General features: G+C 42.6%; 1 protein-coding gene across 1 annotated transcript; it reads left to right on the forward strand.

Moving 5' to 3' along the window:
- The first annotated feature begins 1696 nt into the window (after positions 1–1696).
- Positions 1697–16811, forward strand: LOC142134187 (transcription initiation factor TFIID subunit 1-like). Its single transcript, XM_075194516.1, has 12 exons — positions 1697–1766; positions 2337–2408; positions 3981–4171; positions 4478–4570; positions 4700–4784; positions 5337–5404; positions 5502–5618; positions 6171–6293; positions 6761–6859; positions 6949–7099; positions 7354–7528; positions 16206–16811. Exons 1-12 carry the CDS (start codon positions 1697–1699, stop codon positions 16420–16422), a joined length of 1461 nt encoding a protein of 486 aa, XP_075050617.1. The 3' UTR covers positions 16423–16811.
- The last annotated feature ends 10450 nt before the right edge of the window (positions 16812–27261 follow it).

The following is a 27261-nucleotide window of genomic DNA, read 5'->3' on the forward strand; positions in this document are numbered from 1 at the left end:
TGCGTTCAGGACTGAATGAGTAGCAGATGCGTCCTCTTGACAACAGACACATGCCACAGACACTTAAGACACCTTGCGAACATGTGCAAACAATTTATAGGTTACAAATAGAATATAGCTGTGAAGCATCATTTAAATTTAAAAAAGCTAGCTAATATAGCAAGAACAACTTCCAGGCCTGCTCCTCAATCCCAATCGATTATGCCTCTGGTCCAGCCAAGTATACTATTTAGCTTATTAGCTTGATAATAATTGCCTATATGAGGAAGCTGGAGACCTCCTTGGTACCTTTGCTATAAAATGCTTCTAGTTTCAAACGAGGTCACCTGCCACACCAGATGAAATCTCTTATCAGAGAACCACTTAAGGGGAATGTGCATCGATAGTGTCGGCAGGAAGTATAAAATTTGAGCCAATTATTAAGTATGTTGATTCTCCCCATCCAATAATATCAGTTATTTATTTTATTTATACTTTGCGTAGTTTAGTCAGCTGCAACAACAAGTTGGTGTGGAACAGTTGGGTTAAATCTTTTGTGATATGAAATCCCAAATATTTCAGATGGGACTGACAAAATAAATGCATGTTTCAGACCCTCTATTACTTGAGGTGGTGATGTAAGGTTTAACGGTACAAATTTCAGTAATTTACTTTGAAGTTAGACAATTTGCCAATTTCGCTGAATAAATTGGAGAATGAGAATTCTGGGTTATTAAGTGATGCAAGCAACGAGAGCAAGCTTATATTTTTGGTCTTTCACTGGCTTTTATTTTAAACCTCATTAAATTTGGGTTCATTGACCATGCAAGAGCTTCCATACAGAGGACAAATATTAATGGACAAAGGGGAATCCCTGCCTTACTACATTCCTAAAGTTAAATGAGGCATAGTGATCCATTTATTTTAATTCTAGCTGATGGTGATTTATAGAATTATAGGATTCTCTGGAAGCAGGTTGGACCCGCCTCCAAGAACCCAACATCCCCAACATAAATCCCCAGTCCACCCTGTCAACGGTTGTTTCAGCACCGGTTGGCAGAAGGACAGCAGAAGTGCCGGAACCCAAGATATAATGAATGCGATCTAGCACTTCTGTTGTGTTATCTCGAGCCTGGCCACTGTGCACTAGTGTTGGTAGTAGGAGTCTCAACCAGTTTGCGATTAACTTGGCAAATAATTTCACATAAACATTTAGTAGATAATAGGTTGGTATTTAGGGGACAGTGTGTGGTCCTTACCCTCATTAAGAAAGATAGAGATAAGTGCCTCTAACGATTAGTTCCAGAAAGCTACCTGTTCTGAGACTGCATTGCATACCTCTATTACAAGTGGTGTAAGTTTGTCTTTAAATAGCTTACTGTGAAGCCATCAGGGCCCAGGCTTTTGCCTGTTGTGGTGGAAGATATTGCTTCCTTCAGCTCCATAAGGGTAAATGACTACTCTATATGGTCCTTGTCCTCTGCTGAAAGCCCCAGCTACTTGATTCCAGATAAATATTATTACTATTATTATTATTATTATTATTATTATTATTATTATTATTTTAGATGTATGAGGCACCACAGTACTCCACAGCGCCATACAGTAGGAAAACAGGACATACATAAAGATGGGAAATAAAAGACAGACAAAATAAATGCAGACATGAAAAAAAAGTGTATGGAGGGCCCTGCTCATTAGAGAGCTTACATTCTAAATGGTAGAGGCCACAACTGAAACAAGTGGAGCAAGTGTGGCTGAGAGTGGAGATTGGGACAGTTCTGAAGGTGCATTAGTGTGAGCAGTATCAATGGGGATAAGCTCTAATAATGAGATGAGTATAGAGAAAGATTCAAAAGATTTGAAGGCCGAGGCGAAAGACTGATTTGGCGTGGTAGCAGCACAATTGATGTCTTGTAGGCGGGAGAGAGGGGTTTATCAGAGGCAAGACAACACGCAGGTCAGAGGTAGATCTAAGAGGGATACAACCCCTATGATCAAATGGGAAGCTCATACGGTGACTATTTGGGGACTGCTTATCAACCTGTCTTCTTATAAAAAGAAAGCTTTTTCAAAACCTGTCAAACTTCCCAAGTAATAATGAAGACAGAACTGGAACAATGTTTCTCCCCATGGCTCCTACTTTCCAATGTGCCAGTACTTGGTTTACCAGCATGTGTTATTGGAAGGCAGAGAAGATAACTTGCATTTCACTATGTGCTCATCTTTTTACTAGTTATACAAAGGAAATTGACAGCTGCCAATGTGAGAGAAAATGGCTGTGTAAATCTTACATGTGACTGATAGTTATATGGAATGCACTGTGTATATTATCCCTGTGTGATTTTTATTGACAGAACCCTTTGGTAAGGTGTCAGCGGGGTTGGATAAGATTTTATTTGAGAACAGCAACAAGAGCAGTGATGCAGGTACACCCAGGGTTAGTGGCTGCAGCAGCTGAAGCAGTTATAGACTACAGTTAGGGTATACTTGCCAACTCTCCCGGAATGTCCGGGAGACTCCCGCATTTCGCGAGAGTCTCCCGGACTCCCGGGAGAGTGTGGCAATCTCCCTGATCGGCAAAATTCGGTTTAAACGCCGAGATTCACCTGCTGTAAAATGACGCGATTTGCGTCATCACGTCAAGGGGCGGGGCCAAAATGACGCGATTTTGGCGCCCCGCCCCCTGCACGCCCACGTCCCAGCCGACATCTCCCGGAAGAAAGAAAACAAATGTTGGCAAGTATGAGTTAGGGTCATAGGGTCATACAGCAGCAGGATGTCATTAATCACCTCCCCCTGCACCAGCTGACACTAGAGAACCAACAGAGAGTGTGAGAGAGTAGACAGCATACGGAGCGCACTTCTCTCCAACACTCCCCCTCGCTCAGAGCTGTCTCTGATTACATGTATATAAAAACAAACAATCAAAAACATTTCTCAATAAAGTGTTCCTGTAACCAGAAAACACTGGGTTAATAAACAAAACAAGCAAACAGTGATTCTTATCAACATTAATCAAACAAGCATATTCCAGTCCCCATTTTAACAGGAACATATTCCGCAAGTGTTATGTCAGTCCCTTCGTTAATATATCACCAGCATTATCCTCACTTCCTATATAACTCACATTGATAGACTTTCTCTCCACTAACTCACGTATAGAGTGAGGTCTATTGACAATGTGTTTGGAATGTCCATATTGCTTTGTACTACAAGACAAATCATTTGCACCTTTGTTATCAAAGTTGGGAGGGGAATTCAATTCTCAAAATATCCGCGTGAGGTGCCTCCGGAATGGTCATGAGACACATCGCGCAGATTTTTATTTTTTTTTTACAGAAGTAACGCTCATTTTTGCTAGCGCCCCCACAGAGGTGTGTGCAAAAATGAGGGTTACTTTTTACCATAGTAATGGTAAAAAAAAAATGTTTACATCGCGGACAATTGAATCCGCCCCTCAATGTTGATGGTCTCTGTGTAGGAACGATGGTCGTCCTCATCTGATCCACAATCGGCATCACAGAAAGTCTTTAAAGTTTAATCTTTAGACTTTGTAAATCCCAACTTTAAAGAACTTGTACCTTTAAGGTGACAACAATAACAAATTGCCCCTAATTCTTAAACAACAGGAATGTACAATCGGTACAAATGTTAATGTGTTTGGATGAATTACAAACAATATTAGTGCAGATCAATTATCTGCATTGTACAGGAGAAACAAAAATTGAAATCCGAGAGGGAATAGGGAGAGTGGAATTTCCACAATAGCCCAGTCCTGGCAGGTGCAAGCAACAACCTCATACATTTTTCATTATTATTGAAAAGTATTACAACTGCCGCCCTCCCCCTCCTGCTGCTTGTTGATGCCTCCTGACTGTCAAAAATTTCTGGGGAGAACAATGCTGTGTTGCTCGGCAGAATCTGTGGGTCTCATAATAAATGATAATGCTGTCCTATTGTAAATAATTGAATTCTGGGTTAGGGATGCTATAATTAAGAGTATGTGATTACGAGAGAATTAGTGTTCTGGGTTTGTGAAACAACTATTGTTTGTTTCTGTTTCCAGAAAGAAGATAAGCTGGCACGACTGGAAAAAGCCATCAACCCATTACTGGATGATGATGACCAAGTTGCATTCTCCTTTATATTGGATAACATAGTGACACAAAAGATGATGGCAGTGCCAGATGTGAGTTTTTCAAATTTTAAAATATACACACTATTTTTTGGGGTTTTTTATTCACTTGTTAAATGAATGTTTACTCTCATGAAAACAAGCTTCTTGTTCTATTTCTATCATCCCACTTCTTAGTGTGTTCTCCAAGTAGCAATCACAACTGGAGGAAGTGGCTTGTATATGAACACACCACTCGTTTATTTTATTTATTTATTGTGTTTTTTAATTATTATTTATATTTATGATTCAATGTTATCCATTTCACCAGTGCACTCTTCTAGTATAAATGTCTCGTGTTGCTTTTCTTCTAATATCTAGTCATGGCCTTTCCACCATCCTGTCAACAAAAAGTTTGTTCCTGACTACTATAAAGTAATAATTAACCCAATGGATCTGGAAACCATCCAGCAGGTAAGTGACCTGATGCCTTACCCCTCTGGTATTAAAACCACATCATTTAATTTACATTTCAAAGAATGCTTTTTGTTTTTTATTTCCTATAACAAATAATGGCTTTTTTTTTTTTTTTTGTTCCTTTAGAATATTTCTAAACATAAATATCAAAATCGAGAAAGATTTCTGTCTGATGTTAGCCTAATCAGTGCAAACAGTGTAAGGTATAATGGTAAGTTCATATTTACACTTCATGAATCTGCCTTTCTACTTCTAGTGATACGTCTGTCTTGTTTACCTGTCTCTTCTTTTCACAACATATCATTGTCATTTATCCAACGTAAATGCATCCTGCAACAGTTTCCTCTTCTTATGAAGTAAAATGCTTAGAAGGAGGTTACAATAATTATTATATATTAATGTGATAAACAATGATGTTTTGATTGTAGGTAAAGCAATTGTGATTTTCAAATGTAAAATATATAATTGGAGGTAATAATCTTAAAACAACACACACACACATTCTAATTATTATTATAAGGGACCGTATGTTGCAAATTGTTAGACGTAAAGCTTTCCAGTTACACATCCAGCAGTGCCGTGATTTAGTTCTCCAAGTCTCCCATGTCTAATTCGGTTTCTCTAACTTCACCTCCACTACTTTTGAAAATCATCATAATTTATTTATGTCATGGAGCAGTCTGGATGTCCTTGTTCTAATACTTACTCTGTGTCTGTGTATCTACATCACGCACATACACTGATATTTTATTTCCATACACAGGACCAGACAGTCAGTATAGTAAAACAGCACAGGAGATTGTCAACATCTGTACCCAGACTCTGGCCGAGGTAAGCAGTGGTATTGTATTTTTTTTTTAGTTTGTGAGACCTTTACACATTACTTATTGTAAACTGTGTTCTGATCTTTGTCCCCTCTCTTTACCAGTACGATGAGCACTTGACACAGCTAGAAAAGGACATTGCCACAGCTAAAGAGGCTGCTCTGGATGAGGCTGATCTGGAAAGCCTGGACCCAATGACTCCAGGACCATACACTCCTCAGGTTGGTATAGTGGAGACATTCAGTCTACATTCTTCACAATATTCTGCTGCTTTGGGGAGTTTTTGTCTTCCATGCATAGACATAATGTAAATAGCTGCTTAAAATAATAGAATATGTGAATATTAAAACTTGCTCATTCATTAAAAGGGAAACATACCTAATGTATAAGGCAGAGAAAAGAATCAGCATTGTTTAGTGTGTGCAAACGGATTTAATTTCTGATTTGCATTTATATACATGTCTAAAAGTCAGATTATTTTGGAAATAAGTTTTGTTACTTAATAACCAAGTCCTTGGTGGCTCACCATGAGCTGTAGCTATGACACTGCCATGCTTCAGGCCTATGACACATTGGCATTCTCCTGTTAACTCTGACATTGTGAAGTAATCGGATGCTCTTAGTGAGACTTAATTTGAATGGGTAATGTTGTTTCCTTGTCACAGTGCTTCAGCTGAGAAAGTGCTGCATGTGTGTTCCATGCCCACTAACTAACTATAATTACTTGACACATTATTAAATCACACAAAACAAATATTTTTATTAAATTGCAGCCTCCTGACTACTATGACACAAACACTTCACTCAGCATGTCCCGGGAGGCCTCTTATTACCAGGATGAAAGCAACATGTCTGCCACAGAAGCAGCTACAGCCTCACTGGAGAAGAGAAGCTTGGTAAAATGTTTACCATATTTTGGTTTTTAAAGATTTTTACATGAGCACTCCTTTCAATTCAGGCTCATGAAATATGTTATGGTTTATTTCCTAACCTAATATAGCTTAGAAGGTAAACCAAGAAACATACTTGTGTACCTTTTTGTCTTTTTAGTCTGGTCAACTAAAAGACAAAAGTGTTTGAATATTGTCATTCCCCAGTAATTATAGCTGGGGCAGTTTATAATGAAACACATTAGATCTTTTTAGTCTATATTTTTATATGGTCAACAGTCTCATCCAATTTTAAGACCAAACCTACTGTGTTTCATTATTAATTGGATCGGTTTTGACATTTTAAGTGATGAACGCATGCATTGGGTTAACATAAAAAGGCACATTTCATGTGTAATGGCCCATAGGCTTTAAGTGTATTCTTGCAAGTGATGTTCCTGATGGTTTCTGGACATGAACATATATATCTACAGATGAGACTTGGAAGGGGTCGTCTAGGTGAAGATGACTCTGATATCGATATTGAAGGATTTGAAGATGATGATGATGGAAAACCTAAAACTCCAGCCCCTGTAAGTACACCCAGAAAGGGTTGGTGTCTAGTTTATAGCCGGCTGTTTTTGGCTTCTATTATTTTTTTTAAATCCATGCCTTATTTTAGGAAGTTGAAGATGTTGATGGAGATTTGGCTGAGGAAGATGAAAACACAGTGCAGCAGCCTCACGCCAGTGTGCTATATGAGGACTTATTGATGTCAGATGGGGAAGATGATGATGAAGGAAGTGATGAGGAAGGCGATAATCCCTTTTCTTGTAAGTCATTATTTTATTAAATAATGATAGTATGGTCTTAATGGAAAGCAGGAGGATTCGCTGATTTCAGTTGACTAGTTTTGTTGCATTTGTTGCACCTTTTTTGAAGCCATATCTGTACAAATAGCAGTTTTCATTGTGTTAATCACAAAAAAATCAGATAGACTTCATTAGAGGTATAGTTTAAATTCTCCATTTTAAATAAGCTTTGTTTGATTTCTTACATTTTTTGTGTTTTATATCTTTGTGTGCAGCTATCCAGCTTAGTGAGAGTGGCAGTGACTCCGACATTGAGTCAGGAGGGATTAGACCTAAACAGCCACACATGATGCAGGAGAACACCAGGATGGGGATGGAGAATGATGAAAGTATGATGTCCTACGGGGAAGGAATGGAAACCTCACATGTGATGGAAGACAGTAACATCAGGTACATATTGGAATATTGAGATTTCTTCATGTATATGGACTTTTACTTGCATTTCTCATTATTTTTGTTCACAACCGTTGTATGATCCATATTCACATCATATACTAAAAATAACAGCATTTTTTGTACTTAAATACGGTAAATCCATATATCTGATTTCATCTGGGGACACTGCTTTGCCATGGGGAAATAGAAGTAGCTATGGAGCTGGGTACTTAGGAGTTGATTTAAAAAATAAAGAAGGTTTCCTCCCCTCCTCATAGCCCCCACCTGCTGGCAGTAAGTTTCTCACTGAAAAAAGCCTAGAGAAAGCAAAAAGAATTATAACCATAACAAAATCAACAGTAATTTAAGGGAGGGGTATTGCAGTGTCCTCAGCTAAAATCGGAGAAATGCATTTAATGGAAGTACAAAAAAGTCTGTGTTTTCTCTATCATATCCTCTGAGGCACCATGGAGACCTTCCAAAGCTACCCCTAAGGGAGGGTTCGCTCAGACACTGCTGAGCACAAAACTTTGTTATCAAAACAAGTAACCCTGAATGTTGAAACAATAGAATTTTGTAAAAGTATGGACTGAGGACCAGGTCGCCGCTCGACAACCCCTCTTCCGGGGATCCTACAAGACTTTGAGAGAATCTGTCTTCCAAACACCAGAAGTTCTGGACACGTATATCCTAAACAAACTGAATACATCCAGTAGACAACAGGAACTTTGATTATCTACTGAACATTCTTATCAAAAAGGAATGAAAATTTGATAATGTGAAATCCTGAAACCACTTTCTGCCCAGTGGTAATCCTAATCCTGATTAACTAAACCCCGACACTACAAACAACGGCAGTGTAATAGCATTACTGACATTCCCCCACTTACTCTTAATTCCGAAGATGTAATTTTCTGTTACACTTTTGATTGCGCCTGTTTACAAAATGGACGTGGAACTATTGCAGCGATTTAATATCCCGACAGCTACATGGACGTCGCTTTTAACAGCCGTACTACTAATTATGCTGTTAAAGGGGCAATGCAAGCAGACATAGGCTCTACAATGTAGAAGGCTTAGTAAAACTCCTTTTACAGCCTGCACCTGCTTGCATTGCCCCTTTAAATTCTGCAGAATCTAAAGGTTCAAAAGGATGTTGCAAAATCAATAAAACCAGATTAAGATCCCAAGGTTCTATAGGAGGAGCAAAAGGCGGCTGGAGACTGAACGAACAGACACCTTGACCCTTAGAGAACCTATTCCTCGCCCATTGCCTAAATTACCCTGAAGAAAAGCGAGAAGATGGGCAGACTCAAAACTGGGGTTTGGAATCCTCTATGTTCACATCATAGCAAATAGGTCTTCCAAACTCTTTGATTATTTAAGGCAGAAAAAGGTTTCCTAGCTCTCAACATAGTCTGGATCACCCTTTCACAGAACCCCTTGACCCTTTAAAGTCTCTAGCTCAACTCATTTTAACGGCATGTCTGATGAAGCAAATTGTGGTGTAACAAAGGGACTTTGAGAGAGAAGATCATGTCTTAATGGAAGTTATCGTCCTGGCTCTGTTACGATCCTTAGGATATCTCGGTACAAAGTTCTTTTTGGCCAGTCTGGTGCCAAAAGATCGCTGGAGTCTTTTCTTTCCGGGCTTTCTTGACATCCCGGGCAGCATAACTATTGGAGGAAAGCCCTGTTTCTCTTTCCTACCATTGGGGGACATTGCGAGACATTGGGGTATAGTAGGTGGTACTAAGAGTTTAGGCACTTACACTTGTTTAATTCACACACTCCTCCCGTTCTATGGGCCTATTCTGCTGCAGATACATCAGTTTTTTTCTAAGTGCCTAGGAGATAGGTGACATAGGTATAGGCTCCTGCCTATACTTGTGTTAGTTTTAGGTTCATAGGAGACTTTAGCTCGCTAATGCGCCCTTCAGCCTGGATACCATAAACTTAAGGTGGAGGATGCAGTCTAATAGCCGACACCCATACTTTATATGCGTGATTCGGCAGTACATGGAGGCAGCCATTTTAAGGGATGGATGAAGGGTGGAACTTCCTCCCCCACCCTTTCGGCTTTCTGGCGCGGACGGCGGCCATTTCTCTAGATAGTACCAATAAGATACACCGTGCTGCACGCTGTAACCACTCTGCATCTAATATGCCGGTACCTCTGATTGTTTTACTCGTTTAGTTTTTTAAACGAAGTTAAACATGTACAGTCTCTATTTGGACATAGACTAGAGGGTAAATGTATAAAGCTGAGCGTTTTGCGGCGGGTTTGAAAGTGGAGATGTTGCCTATAGCAACCAACCAAAGTCTAGCTTTCATTTTGTAGAATGTACTTAATAAATAATAGGTAGAATCTGTTTAGTTTTTCAAACCCACCGGAAAACTCTCCGCTTGATACATTCACCCCTAAGACTGTTTCAGTCTCTGGAGATTTGGTGTCTAATACTTAGGAATTACATAGTATACAGACTTTTAAATTGCTTATGCTATATATATATTGGCACGAGCCCGCTACTGCTGAAGCACACGCGAACAACTTCTTTTTATGCAGCTTTATTGTCAGGATGGTTTAAAATGTATTTGACACCATATGAATTTCACAGCAGATATGGAGACCCTAAACGCTAGCTAGACATAGACAATCTCTCTCAAGACCAGCCAGCTTCCCCAGCGTTGGTCTCCCTGAACAAATGATACAAACAAGCTTTTATACCTGATACTCCTCCCCCAGCCTTAGCTTGATGGACAGGTGACACACCCACCTTCTCTTTAAGAGGAAACGCCTATCACTGGCTCTGTTTGCACAAACAGACACACCCTGTCTGTTTGCTGAGAGGAAGGAGCTTTCTAATCATGTAAGTTAACCAAACTTTAAACTAAACATAAGTCTTTACCTGGTTTAACCTCAATCTAGGTGCATAACTGCGCCAATGTTTTATTCTGCTTGTATGTTTTCTCTGCATCTTGTCAGATAAATGCCTCCCTTTGTTACAATATATATATAATTATTTTTTTTTAAAGGGCTTTTTATTGCGATTTTGTGCCTTTACCTTTCAATATGTCTGCAAAAGGGACTTCCAAGAATAAGGACCATTCCTCGTTTTCGTTCCTTTGGAAGAGGTCGGGGAACCCCGTTGCGCGGTCAATCCTCGGCCTCCTGGGGAGAGGCGCTGTTACGCGAGAAGCCAGGAGACCAGATGACAAGCCCGCAACAGGACAGACTCCCTCCAGGGGAGTCTGTGGTGGGAGCGCGTCTTCTTCGCTTCCAGAGCCACCACGGATGTTTGCGTGGACTTGTGTCCCGGGCTTTCACCATAGCTCTACCCCTTTTTCCCATCTGGCTCAAGGCCCTTCAAGAGGCCATCCAGAAGCTGCTGTGTGCCAGGGTCATTGTCTGGGTCCCTCAGAAGGAAAGAGGTCAGGGGTTTTATTCCAATCTCTTCCTGGTAGCTGAACCAGACAGGTCATTCCATCCCCTTTTAAACCTACAGTCTCTGAACTAGCAGGTCAGACTTCAAAGATTTCGGATGGAGTCCCTTCGTACTGGCTTCAGGGATGTTCAGATATTCCTGCAAGGGGTTCTTCACGTTCAGCCCCCTTTGTTCATCTGGTGGAGCCATGGGATCTAAATTTGGTGGCCCCATTTGAACCACTGGGTGCAGTTGATTTACAGCATCTTACTTGAAGGACCGTGTTCCTATTGGCTATCGCGTCAGCTTGTAGGGTTTTGGAATTAGGTGAACTCTCTTGCATTCCTCTATTCTTAATTTTTCATGAGGATCAAGCGGTGCTTCGCACAAAGCCTTCTTTTGTTTTCCCGAAGGTGGTATCCAGGTTCCACTTAAATCAGGAGATGGTGGTCCCAGCTTTTCGTTCTTTCTCTGCCTCTTTGGATGACAGGTTGCAATTTACTGAATCTGGTTCGAGCTCTTCGGTGCTACGTTAACCACATGGCCTCTGTCCATAAGACTAAGGATCTCTTTTGTCCTTTTAGGATGCTCATAAGCGGGGCTGGCCAGCTTCCAAATAGTATCTTGGTCGCTGGATCACTTCCACCATTCAGCTAGCTTATGTACTGGCCTCTCGGCCTGTCCCAGTGACTTTGAGAGCTCACGCTACCAGGGCTGTTGGCTCTTCTTGTACGACACATCATGGTGATTCGGCAGAGCAGTTGTGCAGAGCGATTACGTGGTCGTCTGTCCACACATTTTCAAAAAGGTCTCCACTACTCTGCCACTTAACCCTTTTAATTTTTTATATGGACCACAGAATCGCTGCAGAGGCAGCACTACTGAAGGGGGGGAGCTTAGACATAGAGCTCCCCCGGCTTCCAGAGAGAGATGGTTTAACCCGGTCTTCTGGCGCCAAGGAGAAGCCCGGGAAGAGAGAACAGATCTGAGGGAGCAGGCATCAGGACACTGCTGTTGGACTTCTCCCCTGTTTGGCCGTTGGGCTAAGTATCTGATATATTTAAACACATACTCTGTATTGCTGTGTACAATATGGGCTAGTAGGGGTTATATTGTAGTTCTCCTACTTGCCTAAGTATTATATTGTGTTTAAAATAATTACAAGTACAACTTTTATGACGAGATTAGTTGATTACTCTCAATCTCTCTCTCTCTCGCGCGCATGCTAAATTGAACAATTTAAGTCTGTGTGTTTGGTGTGCCTTCCTTTATAAAAAAAAAAAAAAAGACAGATAAGGGAAAGGGCCCTATGCCAAAATATTTCACATGTTCAAAATGTAATGTAAAATTACCTTGTAGGCAGAAGGACCCATTGGCGCTCTGCTCTGTCTGCGAAGCAGGGGTCCCCCCTGCATAAACCCAGCATATTTCAGCCCCACTGACGGAGAAACTGGCCTGGGTGGCCTCCCTGACACAGTCGGTTTCCTCTTTAGCACAGATGGTTTTTCAATCCAATCAATTGCTATCTACTGTGGCAACTTCGGTGGCTAATAATACTAGTACACCCTTGGGCCTCCCTGCTACCACAGGTTCTATTGGAACGTCTATACCAGGACCTTCCTCATTAAATACGGACCAAGCCCCTGTTCCCACAGAACCGGCATGGTCCGCAGCTTTTATATAGGGTTTGGATAAGCTGAACCAGTTACTTGAATCCTCAAACATCCTGACGACCACTCTACTCTGCCGGAGGTAGCGCCAGTGGGGGGACTTCTGTCTCTGTTTCGGGAACAATGGGCAGTGTCTTCCCAAGACCCTTGGATTCGGGGCATTATATCAAGGGGGTACATGATAGACCTGCTGGGCCCTGTACCACATTGTTTCTTTGTAACCCCTCTACCCCGAGATCCAACAAGAAGACAGGCAATACAGGCTTGTGTCGCCTCTCTTCTTTTGCAAAGAGTCATCTGCAAGGTCCCAGACAACCAGAAGGGACAGGGGGTTTTATTCAAATCTGTTTCTGGGCAAGAAGCCAGACGGGTCCTTTCGGCCCATTTTAAACCTAAAGACCCTCAATGTGCACTTACGAGTGGACAGATTTCGGCTGGAATCCCTGAGGTCGGTAATAAACGGCTTAGTGAAGGATCAGTTTGTGGCCTCCATAGACATAAAGGACGCATACCTCCACGTTCCCATTTGGAGCGACCATCAGTCTCTCCTAGGATTCACAGTGGGGTCCTCCCGCTATCAGTTTCGGGCCCTTCCCTTCGGCCTCAGCTCAGTTTAACGGCATGGCTGTTGAAGCCAGCCTCTGGAGAGCTAGGGGTTTTTCTCCTAGTGTCGTGAACACTATGATGCGAGCCAGAAAGTCAGTTTCAGCTCGCATCTATCACCGGATTTGGTGAGCCTATATCAGGTGGTGCGAAAATAGGACATGTCACACGTCCTCCTTTCGTCTCCCTCGCTTATTGGCTTTCCTTCAGGGTGGCCTGGAAGCAGGACTTCGGTTAGGTTCCCTAAAAGTTCAGGTATCGGCACTTTCAGTCTTTTTTCACCTGAAATTAGCGGATTTGCCAGATATTAGGACTTTCCTTCAGGGCGTCTTGCATATTCAGCCTCCCTATGTTCCGCCTACAGCACCATGGGATCTTAACCTGGTACTGGATATGCTTAAAGGGCCTCCCTTCGAGCCATTACTTGTGGCAGATTTGAAATGGTTGACCTGGAAGGTCCTCTTTCTTTTGGCTATTGCATCTGCACGTAGGGTTTCGAAATTAGGAGCTCTGTCTTGCCGGGAACCATATCTGGTTTTCCACGATGACAGAGCGGTGTTAAGAACCCTCCCTTCCTTCGTTTCAAAAGTCTTTTCGGCTTTCCATCTGAACCAGGAAATTGTAGTTCCGGTCTTTTCATGTACTTCCCATTCGGATCAACAGTCTATGAAAAAGTTAGATGTGGTTAGGGCTCTTCGCATTTATGTCAAAAGAACTTCTATGATTAGGCGTACTGATTCTCTGTTTGTTCTTTATGATGCTAATAAGAGAGGCTGGCCAGCCTCAAAACAGTCCTTTGCAAGATGGATTACGACAACCGTTAAGTAAGCTTACATAAAGGCTAAACGTCCGGTGGCAGAGAGGCTTACGGCCCGTTCCACCAGATCGGTAGGGGCGTCGTGGGCAGCGAGAAATGGGGCTTCTGCAGACCAGCTTTGCAGGACAGCCACCTGGTCCTCTGTCCACACCGTTACAACATTTTACCAGTTTAATATATTTACATCCGCGGATGCAAATTTCGCTCGTAGTGCTTTACGAGCGGGGCTTTCAGAGTAGTCCCACCCTTAGGGGGCTGCTTTAGAACGTCCCCATGGTAAGCAGTGTCCCCCAGACTGGATGAAAGAGAAAAGACACTGCGATCCCTCCCTTCTGCTTTTCTTCTGTGTGCTCTTGTTTGATTGACCTTTTCTCCTTGGGCTTTTTAATTAACTGAACAGGAAGAGGCAGGGGGATTGTAGAGGGGAGGGGTCTGTCAGCAGTGCTAAAGTTAACTAGCTAGGTGCCAACTCCCGAGCTCCCCTCCACAACCCATGGTAAGCAGTGTCCCCCAGACGGAATTGGAGTAACGGATTTAACATAAGTACATAAATCATCTTATGTTCTTTTCAGAAATAAATACAATGTTTTCCTAAATAGTTTCGTTCATTTTTGTTATACACTTTCAAAATGTGTGAGATCCTTATGCCTGTACAATTGAGGGAAACTCCCTCGCCTCCTTGTGATACACCGTAATGCAAGTTAGCTTAGCAATGGACTGTGACAACGACTTCGCCCAAGCTGGTTCTGTCTCAGCAGCAGCAATCCCAGGCAGAGGCGGATCACTGTTCTGGGCTTTGCAAGCTGTACATTGGGCATCTGGTTCCTGATGTTTACTAGGCAATTTTGCCTGCCATCTAGAACAGGTAAAATAAAAGACTTGGGAGTCTTGGCTTTAGAACCAGTCCCTTTTTCAGACATATTCTTGAAGAACCAACTTACAAGTAAACATACAAAACAATGAATTTGTCAGAACAAAACTCAACCCCTTAATTCAACCTACAAACACAGGGGAAAAAGAGGAGAGGAGCCCTTCAGCAACTAAGTATTCGTATAAAAAGTATGCATTTTACATATAAGAAAAAATCCACAAAGGAGGAAGAGTTGATAATAGGGGGAGTGCTGCTGACCTTCCCCTAGGTCAGCAGCAAGGGTAGCTGTTTAAGAAACTGTACCATGCTTCCCCTGGCTGGAAAACTTCCCTTGAAAGGGTTTGAAGCCTGACCTGTTCCCTGACAATAACTGTATGGCTTACCGTACAGTTACTGAACACTTCATCAACGGTAACAGGGCCAGGAGTGCAAACCATGCCTCAACCACATCACACAGGAAGCAGTGGACTCGAGCATGCACACACCACAGACCAGACATGTCCCTCGCTGAGTATCCCTCAACAGAAGCAAACGGCCAGCTAGAGCTAACCAAAGCTACGCAAGCAAAAAGAAAAAATTAACCTTGGCATCTGAGGAAAGTGCCTAAATCCAGGGACAGGAAAAAGTCTGATTGCCAGCAGGTAGGGTGCAGGGGTGGATATATGGAGGGAGGAGAACTTCCTTACTTTTTAAATTAACTCCCAAGTGCCCTGCTCTGCATCTATCTCTATATCCCCATGGTGAAGCAGTGTCCTCCAGATGATATGACAGAGAAATAAATAAATATCTATTTCTATAGATATATATAGATATAACACACACACATCAGTGTCCAGTGAGTATGTAAATGTGGCTTTTCGCTGGATGTCTTGAAAGAGACTAGAATACCATAGTTAACCACTTCAGGCCTGGACATGGTTTACACCTGATCTAGGCCTATTATCTAGGCATATTTTATTGGTTATTAGCTGCCTCCATCTTAATTCTTTTTTTATCTATTTTTTTTTCTGTGAATTCTACTTGCAACAAATTGAAATAGCCTTTTATACCCATTACCAAGGGAAAACAAAACAAAAATATAAAGAAAATTTACCAATCCTAGAAAATTTCCTTGAAATGTATTTGTCTCCATTCCGAAGTACATTTACCTTGCGCAGAAATGTGAATATATTTTTCCTGCAACCCCCTTCCCACCGAAATGTCTACTCTATCTACTCAATTTTGGATTACCAACAGATCTAATTCAAAATGTGGTGAATAGATTCATGTCCTATTACTTATGTGTAACTTTTATTATATATTATAGTTATGGAAGTTATGAAGAGCCTGAGCCAAAATCCAATACTAGAGACACCAGTTTCAGCAGCATTGGAGGCTATGAGATGTCCGAGGAAGAAGAGGATGAAGAGGAGGAGCGTCATGGGCCCAATGTACTCAGCCAGATACAGTTAACTGAAGATGAAGAGGATAGTGAAGACTTTACATCAATTCATGGAGACACTGACATGGACTCTGACAATTAATAGAATTAAGATTTTTTTTTATCCAGGGTATTTGCCTTTTGAACCATGCAACAAACTGTTTTGGGTGGGGTAATATCAGAGCCTGAGAATAGTAGATGAGAAATGTTTCAAAGCATACAAAGTAATCGACTTATCTCAAAATGAACAATGTACTTTCATAAAATTTACTTCAGTATCAAGTTTTATTTTATCCATTGTTCAGTGTTATAAAGTTCACGCTTTGCGTGAAATTTGCTGTTTTTTAAGTTGCTGTTGAGGAGCTACTCTGCATCAGAAGTCTGCTTCTCCTTAAACACTGTATAGCTGAAGCATTGCCTTGTAAATATGTGCTTCAATGTGCAAAGAAAATTTGAAAAAATATGTGTATAATGTACAAAGATTATTCAGTATACCATTTGATAATAAATGTTTTCTTAAAGTTCTGTGTGGTTTTTTTTTTTCAAAAATTCAAACAGCAGAAAATATATATAGTGAAAAATTGCTAACCTATTATGAGATCAGATTTTGGTAAATGTACAGACTGGGCACAGTCAATCTTCTCTCCATGTTCCAGTTGAAGCTATAAACTATCTGGGTGTTGATTATCTAATAAAACTCTGAATCTATCCAACCTCTACTCCTCCCCCCCCCCTGAGACCAGTGTAAAACAAGTTCTTCTGCTGGACATATAGAAATGTCTTTGTTCTAACAGGGATCATTTTATGTATCTTTTCTGGGTCATTCCACATCAAATCGAAACAATTTTAGAAAATATTCTATCTTACATTCTCTAATTTCAATTAAATTTGGTATAATACATGCTGCCAAGGGTGTAAAGAAAACCCCTAAATCTAAGGCTGATATGTGCACTGGTTTTGAAGTTATATGTCTTTAAAGTAGCACTTTTTTAACAAAAAAACTTGCTTTTAACGTTTTTTTAAATTGCATTTGTAGCTCACCTGATTGAGCTACAGAGTTGAGCAAGGTCTCATTTTAGACCTCTTGTGACTGGATCACTATTAGATAACTTTTGGTATAAATTTATTTAAAGCAAATAGCACAGGGCACTTGTTTATGTAATTGCACGTGCACTTAGACAACAAGCAGCGGGGGTTTAGAGAGCTCCGCTCTATATAGAGAGACGGCGCAGCCAGAGGAGGGGAGAAAGCACACACGCTGCCTGGGCACAGTAATTCAGCATGTGTGCGGTAGGCGCCGACAGCCAGACAAATGATGCGCTGATCGGTTATGGCATAGAGAAGCAGACATTTTTTCTTTAGGGGGTGGATCCGGAGGAGGAACGTCCTTTCCCCCCCCCCCCCCCCCCCATATTCAGTTCCTGCAGCACTGAGCGCCATTTTCAGCAAACATTGTGCAGCTAAAGCAGGCTGCTTCTCTCCTCTCTTGCCTCTCCAGTGATGGGTATCGTTACAGTGATATAAAAGTACCATTGTTTTTTTGACACTGAAAGTATATTGAACCTTCTCTGGCAGATTCTTTTGCATTGCAAAGAGGTTAAAAACACTACTTATACAAGTTTGTAGCCTGGTATATAGATCTGGTATACAATCTTGCTGTACTGTCTTGAGACACTGTTTTGACAAGTTATATTGGTGAATTGTGTTACCAGTTATACTGTAATACTGTTCAGATATGTCTAACAAAGGGAACTCTGGTAAGGGATCCTCTGGAGTGTCTGTGGTGTATTTTGCTTGTGCCAAATGTAGAACAAAGCTTCCTGTTGGACAGCAGGGGAAAAGAAAATGCCCTTTGCACGACATGCGAGGTCGGAACTCAGGAGTGTCCCGCCCCGGCACAAAAACCAGCAGCCATAGAAGAGCCGCTCTGAGTCAAGTCCTTTACCTCTGCCATGGAAAATTTCACCAATGTGATGTTACTGGCCGCAGAGGTACGTGAACACACTGCAGCAAACACAGGTAGCCAGTGTAGCTCAGTCAGCAGAGCAAAGGGCCGCAGATACAGAGGCTTTGGGGTTTAACCCTATAGAAAACGCAGGCACATCATCCCAGAGTTCTGTAGCTCAGAGTGAAGAGCGCCTGCTTTCGGTTACCCACTGGGCTAAACGTGTTATGCGGGATGTGAACCGGGGTCGCAGTCCAGACTCGGATCACGCCTCCGATGAGGAAGGGGAATTAGAGCTGGAGACGCAGGATGAAGACTCGCTTAGCATAGTAGATTCGGCAACTAATGTGGATAGTCTTATCTTGGGTATCAGACATACCTTAGGCTTCCCAGACCCTGAGCCCTCAGCTCCCTCAGGTTTCTCTATTTTCAAATGGGTGAAAGCTCAGGTGGCAACTTTTCCACCGTCTCCGCAGATGGTGGAAATGGTGACGGACGCTTGGCTAAGACCAGGAAAACAGGTTGTGGTGCCGGGCAGATTTAAGAGCCTTTATCCTCTTCCAGCAGAGGATTCTACTAAATGGTAGGCGTCTCCCAGGGTTGACACACCGGTCGCCCGTTTGTCTTCCTTCTCAGCCATTCCTACCCAAGAGCGGGTGTCCCTCGGAGACCTTACAGACAAGAAGTGCGATCATGCACTCCGTTCAGCATACATAGCCTCTGGTAGCATGGTCAGACCCACGATGGCTATCGCTTGGGCCAATAAGGCAGTCCAGACGTGGGCGGAGCAGTTGGAGCATCCAGAACAACACTCCGCGGGCGTATCTCCTCTCCCTGGCTGAGCATATTCAGGAGACTTCAGATTATGTAGGGCAGGCAACCATGGATGCAGTGGCCGTCAATTCTAGAATTGGTGGTCTTATTATTGCATCACAGCGTTCCTTATGGTTACTTTCGTGGACCACGGACGTTAAATCGAAAAGATCTTTAGAGATTTTGCCGTTTGATGGAGTCACTCTCTTCGGAACAGAACTGGAAAAGGTTATTGAGGTGGCCACGGGATCCCGAAAGCCTCGCTAGGCTCGTTTTCGCTCCTTTCGTTCCTTCTCCCGAGGCCTGAGTGGTCCGCCAAGGGGTCAGTCAGCTGCACCTAGAGGAGGGGGTAACAGAGGCAGGGGTGCTTCCAGACGGGGAGCTTTGCACCCTGGCGATAATCCCTCAGCATGACTTCTCTGCCCCCACTCAGGTATCTGTGGTAGGGGCACAACTCCTTAGCTTCAAGCGCCAGTGGTGGACAGCCACGACAGATGCTTGGACTCGGGGAGTCGTGTTGCGGAGATACATGATAGACTTGGACCAGCCTCCCCCACCGAGGTTCTTTTCGTCTCCCGTACCCTCTTACCCCCTCAGACGTCAGGCGCTTCTGAAGGCGGTGGCAAACCTTCAAGGGGCGGGCGTCATTGTTCCGTTTCTGGAGCAGGAAAGAGGTCAGTGGTTCCACTCCAGCCTCTTCCTGGTGCCGAAACAGGACGGATCGTTTCTTCTTATATTGAACCTAAAGTCCCTAAACAAACAGGTAATTACCCAGAGGTACAAGATGAAGTCCCTTCGGACGGTCATCGCAGGCATGGAACAGGACGAGTTTCTGGCTTCCATCAACATAAAAGATGCTTATCTGCGTGTCCCCGTATGGGATCGTCATCACTGCCTTCTATGTTTCGCCTTCGGGCCGGCCCATTTTCAGTTCAGGGCCCTCCTCTTCGGCCTTGCCTTCGCTCCACGAGTATTCACCAAGATCATGGCCACTATGGCGAGTATTCTAAGACAGAAGGGAGTCACTATAGTCCCTTACCTGGACGATCTTCTCTTAAAAGATATAAATCTCACTTCTAATTTTACTTTACCTCTGTACTGCATTTAACACTTCTGAACACTCTGACTAGAAAGGTAGTATGAGGTAGTCGTGTTTGTATAATGACTCTTTCAGTGTTCGTTTCTCTGAATTCTCCTCCACTCCAGTTGCTTTATCAGTTGGAAAACCACAAGGCTCAGTCCTAGGTCCTCTTCTCTTGGAAAACTAATAAGCTCCTTTGAATTTAATTATCATCTCTAAGCAAATGATACCCAAATGTATCTATCCTCTTCGGATCGCTAATCAACTGTGTTGACCTGCGTTAATGAATGTCTTTCTGCCATTTTATCTCCAATGTCCTCTCACCACCTCAAACTCAATCTTTCAAATACAGAGCTAACATTATACCCACCAGCCAACAGAAGAAACCTACCTGACATTTCTATTTCTGTTGAGATGACAATAAATCCTATTCTTCATACTTGCTGCCTAGGTGTGATTCTTGACTCAGAACTATCCTTTGTTCCACACATCCAGTGTATATCTAAATTTTGTTGCATACATCTAAGAAACATTTACAAAATACGCACACGTCTCACACAAGACACTGCAGCAACTTTCATTTGTGCACTCGTTTCTTGCATTGACTACTGCAATTTCCTGCTTACTGGTCTTCTCTGAACCACCTTCATTGGAGGAAATTGGAACTAAAACTAATAGATGCACTTTAGTGAGCTAAAGGGTGACATTAGTATAGAATTTTAAGGAAGGGAACTCATTTAGGTTTGCACACATTTATGCACAAAACTTAAATAGGAAAAGATGCACATAAAAAAGCATTCCATTTATATGTTGAGTTGTGTGCCTCTTAAAATCAAAACAGAACCATTTGTGTCTTATGCATGTTGCATACAAAAGTTCCCCCGCTATAGTCTAGAGATGTGGCTTGATAGTGTTAGTATTAAATGCTAAAATCGCATGACCCTATTTGTATACAATATAATAATGTAATTAAGTGTCATATTCACAAGAGAGAATATTGCAAAACTCATATTTTCCAAATAGAACAAAATTAAATAAGAACATCTCCACATCTGTTGTTTTACCACTTTAAAAATCAATTGACAAACTTATGTAAAAAGAGGGCTTTTGCACAAAAATTCAATTGTAAGGTGCAGAATGCGTCTCATGGATATGATAGGATGATGGGGAATAAAGCATATACTTTTCTGAGAGAAAATAGTTGTGCACCCTGTGTTAAAGCAGTACATTTCCTCTCAATGTCCCTTCTCCATCCCTATTTCTCATTTAAATAATTTGAAGCAATCTTGTTTTTGTACATGGGTGCAATCATGCTCCTAAGCGACACTGATTAAGGAATGGTCCAATCAAATGGAGTAAATGTATGCACCCCTTCAGACAAAAATGAAAGCATTAATTTTGTTTTTTAACAGTGTACAGGATAATTATGGTACCTTAAAAACCTTACTGTTTTAGCAATACTTTCTGTATTAAGTAAGGCCTTAAACTTTCATATTCCATTTTTTTAATTTGTCTTTCTGCCAAAATACACATATTTAAAAGCTCAGTCACTGTTAACAGCAAAGCCCAACACAACAACATTGTAAGCAGTGGCAGAACTACCATGCGTGCAGGGTGTTTGGCCACAATGGTGCCCAGAAGTTCCCTCACCTGAGCCCCTGTGGGAGCCCTTCATGGAGAGGACCTGCTGACATCACCGGGTCATGTGACTGCTGGAGTCACGTGACACAGGGACGGGGAGGCTGCTGCAGCTGCAAGTGTTCATGTGGAGCTGCTGATAGTAATGGAGAGATGGTAAAATGGGCTGATGTGAGCACACTGGCGTGCAGGGGGCATGTGAGGGGGAAGCTGGCGTGCAGGGGGCATGTGGGAGATTAGCTGGTGTGCAGGGGGCATGTGAGGGGGAAGCTGGCGTGCAGGGGGCATGTGGGAGATTAGCTGGCGTGCAGGGGGCATGTGGGAGATTAGCTGGTGTGCAGGGGGCATGTGGGAGGTCAGCTGGTGTGCAGGGGGCATGTGAGGGGGAAGCTGGCGTGCAGGGGGCATGTGGGAGATTAGCTGGTGTGCAGGGGGCATGTGAGGGGGAAGCTGGTGTGCAGGGGGCATGTGGGAGATTAGCTGGTGTGCAGGGGGCATGTGAGGGGGAAGCTGGCGTGCAGGGGGCATGTGGGAGATTAGCTGGTGTGCAGGGGGCATGTGGGAGGTCAGCTGGTGTGCAGGGGGCATGTGAGGGGGAAGCTGGCGTGCAGGGGGCATGTGGGAGATTAGCTGATGTGCAGGGGGCATGTGAGGGGGAAGCTGGGGTGCAGGGGGCATGTGAGGGGGAAGCTGGAGTGCAGGGGGCATGTGGGAGATTAGCTGGTGTGCAGGGGGCATATGGGAGGTCAGCTGGTGTGCAGGGGGCATGTGGGAGATTAGCTGGTGTGCAGGGGGCATGTGAGGGGGAAGCTGGCGTGCAGGGGGCATGTGGGAGATTAGCTGGTGTGCAGGGGGCATGTGAGGGGGAAGCTGGTGTGCAGGGGGCATGTGGGAGATTAGCTGGTGTGCAGGGGGCATGTGAGGGGGAAGCTGGCGTGCAGGGGGCATGTGGGAGATTAGCTGGTGTGCAGGGGGCATGTGGGAGGTCAGCTGGTGTGCAGGGGGCATGTGAGGGGGAAGCTGGCGTGCAGGGGGCATGTGGGAGATTAGCTGATGTGCAGGGGGCATGTGAGGGGGAAGCTGGAGTGCAGGGGGCATGTGAGGGGGAAGCTGGAGTGCAGGGGGCATGTGGGAGATTAGCTGGTGTGCAGGGGGCATGTGGGAGGTCAGCTGGTGTGCAGGGGGCATGTGGGAGATTAGCTGGTGTGCAGGGGGCATGTGGGAGATTAGCTGGTGTGCAGGGGGCATGTGAGGGGGAAGCTGGCGTGCAGGGGGCATGTGGGAGATTAGCTGATGTGCAGGGGGCATGTGAGGGGGAAGCTGGAGTGCAGGGGGCATGTGGGAGATTAGCTGGTGTGCAGGGGGCATGTGGGAGGTCAGCTGGTGTGCAGGGGGCATGTGGGAGATTAGCTGGCGTGCAGGGGGCATGTGGGAGATTAGCTGGTGTGCAGGGGGCATGTGAGGGGGAAGCTGGCATGCAGGGGGCATGTGGGAGATTAGCTGGCGTGCAGGGGGCATGTGGGAGATTAGCTGGCGTGCAGGGGGCATGTGGGAGATTAGCTGGCGTGCAGGGGGCATGTGGGAGATTAGCTGGTGTGCAGGGGGCATGTGGGAGATAAGCTGGCGTGCAGGGGGCATGTGAGGGGGAAGCTGGCGTGCAGGGGGCATGTGGGAGATTAGCTGGCGTGCAGGGGGCATGTGGGAGATTAGCTGGCGTGCAGGGGGCATGTGGGAGATTAGCTGGCGTGCAGGGGGCATGTGGGAGATTAGCTGGCGTGCAGGGGGCATGTGGGAGATTAGCTGGTGTGCAGGGGGCATGTGGGAGATTAGCTGGTGTGCATGGGGCATGTGAGGGGGAAGCTGGTGTGCAGGGGGCATGTGAGGGGGAAGCTGTTGAGCAGGGGGCATGTGGGAGAGAAGCTGGTGTGCAGGGGGCATGTGGGAGATAAACTGGCATGCAGGGGGCATGTGAGGGGGAAGCTGGCCTAAAAATACTACCAGGGATCTTGCTCCCTCCTGCAGCTGAAATTAGCCATTCAAATAGCGCCAGCATAAAACTTGATTGTACCCATTTTACAATGGAGTAAACATGGCCCAGGACATTCTACCACGACAGATGTTCTAACACCAGTGTGTATGAGCCCTATGTAGCCGCATAAAAATTTGCCATTAAACCTCTGTACGGGATTCCAACCCTTACAAGATTTGTTTTAGAAAATTAGAATGACACTCTATGGGTACACTGTGACTAGAGACCATTGACTCTGGAGAATAGCATGAAAGACTACAGTACACAGTATATAATGTAAACTTCCTAATTAGAAATGCTTGAAATTGTTTCAAAGTGCTTCTCAAACTGGTGGAAAGCTCAAAATTTGCAATAATTCTCAATCTTTAGAAACTTGTGAGCTAAATTTGAGCAAAACAGACCATACTTGAGCCACTTTGAACATTTTTGAGGTTTTTTTAAAACTAATGTCACATTGTATAGTTCAATCTTGAACACAGTAATGTTTGCTGTTCAAATTAAAACTTTTTAAAAAACAAACAAAACAAAAAACAATCCTATAATATATAGGTATTTAATCTCAACCAAGCAGAAAAGGCAAAAATTTCTAGTTCGTTTTAACATACTTTAACTTTAAATTCTACTTCAAACTTGAAATCTGAACTGAAACTTTGGGTTTAAATTTCAAATTTGAACTTCAAGTTTGAATTTTCAATTTGAGTTATAAGTTACCAATTATAAAATGTACACCATGATGGTTGAACTAAAACTTAATTTCAATATTTATGGTTTGACCAATAGTTTGAGGTCATAGAACCATACCAGCTTAATTGAATTTCAAACTGCATTCAATAATTTGAGCAATATTACCTAGATCGTTAATGACGTTATAAGAAGCCTGTCTGTAAATAAGTTATTGACTAACATGTTTATTGTCTTATTCTGCATTTTATGTGACTGCTTTGAAACATGGAAACTCAGATTCATCAAACGACGATAATCAATATCAAAGAAGGCTACCTAGGACACCAGCAAGACCTACATCTGAACAGGTACTTTGTGTTTCCAAGTGATATTGTACTGTCTTCCTGCAATGCTAAGTTATTCACAGATGTACAATGCTCTAGTACAGGGGTGTTCAACCTTTTAGCTTCCCTGGGCCACATTGGAACATAAGATACACTAACACTAACAATAGCTGATCATCCAAAAAACCATAGAAAACATAGTTAACATATATATATATATATATGAGAATAAAAAGTGATAATATATATATATATATATATTATATCACTTTTTTTTCAAATCCCCCTATACTTACCTTTCAATCTCCCTGTTCAAAAAATCCTCTCTAGTTATTATACTATAATCACTTTTTGTATTGTTTCGATACAATATCAAAAAAGTGCATTTAAGCCAGGCATTGTATATCAGGGTGCCCTGACCAGGCCTGCGGTACCTGACATATACACCACTGTGACCCCAAATCGTGACCTGTTTTGCTAATTACACCACTATGTTAGTTAAGGGTAACTATTTTTTTTTTTTTCCTATGGTTTTTATTAGTATGTCTGACTTAATGGGTTGATTCTGGGCAGCTGCAATACACCCTTTACCTTCTCATTGCACTTGAATGTTAAGGATATCTTAATACACTCCGATTAGGTATCTTTTTCAGTTAATCACAATAGGGACTATAGTCTGCCCAGATATATTGTGGTTTCAAAGCTACACCTTAAGCTTATATAGTTACACAGTGATTCAGATGGCACACGCATTCTGGCTTGTGGGCATATATGGCAAAGGGATATGTATACCCTTAAAATATCATTTCCTCCTTATCCTGAAACAATTTCAACTCTAGTGTCCCTAAAGTTAATTCTTCAGATTCAGTGGAGGAACTACCACATTTGCAGTGTCTAGGAGACCCAGAGTTGAGCAGGGGCCAGTAACTAATGCACAATGGCAGTACGCTTTTACAGTACATTGTTTTGTTTTAATTGAGTCTGCATTCTTAAGCACTATGTAGTTTTAGGTTTTCTTCTCTTACGTTTTAACCTAAGAGACCTTTTCCATTTTCTGTAACATAGTTCCTTTTTTTTAAATTTTATTAAGTATGTAGTGGTTATTAACCGCTTGGCCATTTTGTTGCCATAGAGGTCTGGATGGAGTCCTGTTTCAGATTGACTTACTTTAAATGACCAGGCTGGTGTTGAAATGGCTTTTCCCAGAGGTGTTTGGATGGGAAAACAAGCAAGATTGTAATAGGAGTTTAGAAGACACAATATACAATAAAAGTGAATCAATGAAAAAATCTAATCAACAATTGGGAGGTACGAGTGGTAAAGGCCTGTGCAAAGGAGCTTATCATCTAATCTTATTTGTCAAGTGCACTAAACAGTTGAGACACAAGGTAGCACAGTAACAACTATAGTTACTAACAAAATACAAAAATTCTTAGGCGCTAAGAATCATGAATTAATAATGTATGGTGATGAACCGCAGCTCCCTTAAAACAGATATCTGGATCTGTCAATTATTAGAAAAAAACAACCACAAACAAATAAAGGGGCGCTGTATCCACCAAATTTAATAAAATGCATTGAACATTAAAATATCGATAACAATATACAATATTTGTAAACATCAATAGATGTCTCATATAATTAAAATAATCACAATACTCTACTCATAGCTCCCGGGGACCAGAATCCACTGGTAGACAAAGAACAACCGCTGTGGTGATATAAAGCAGTTAGAATCCTCCAGTGTAGTGGAGAAAAACCCCACAATATTCTGGCCAATAGAGAGTAACGTGCTCTCAATTTTGCAGCGATAATCACCTGTCAGACAGATCCAATTAAGTTACTGGTTGGGAAAGTATTAATTTGCACTCGCTGTACTCCGTCTGTTTACCAAGAGAAAGTTCAAAATATAATTAAATAAATGAAGACAGAGCAAAATGTAATTAAACACTATGGTGGAAACCATGCAATGTATTTAATGGAATCCCATTGGGCAAAGGACTGCACCAATGGAAAAAACGGCCTCGCCAGGTCCGACTTGAGAAGTGACTGCAGTGTTTAGTAAAGACAATCATTTTTATAGATGTCAGAGAAACAAATGTCAGATTATGCAAAAACATGGGGCAAATAGTAAACCAGTATAAGATCTATTATAAGATAAACAAATAAAAAAGCAAACGTCTGATATGTGATAAGCACAACTGTGTAACTGTGTTGCACTATTATATAGATAGCTGGAGAGAGCCAGAAAGAAACAGACATAGAGATGCTACCCTTCATATTCTCATGATGGAAACCTTTGCTTTGTTTGAGCACTCATCTAGTGTGCTAAAGATGCTTTGATTACTCAGTGGATACGTTTTGAAGCATTACCAGTCACAGATCTGTTTGAGAAGTATTAGTACAAGAACAATGCCTGGTCACCAGTA

Source organism: Mixophyes fleayi, unplaced genomic scaffold, assembly GCF_038048845.1.
Source record: "Mixophyes fleayi isolate aMixFle1 unplaced genomic scaffold, aMixFle1.hap1 Scaffold_41, whole genome shotgun sequence".
NCBI classification, from domain to species: domain Eukaryota; kingdom Metazoa; phylum Chordata; class Amphibia; order Anura; family Limnodynastidae; genus Mixophyes; species Mixophyes fleayi.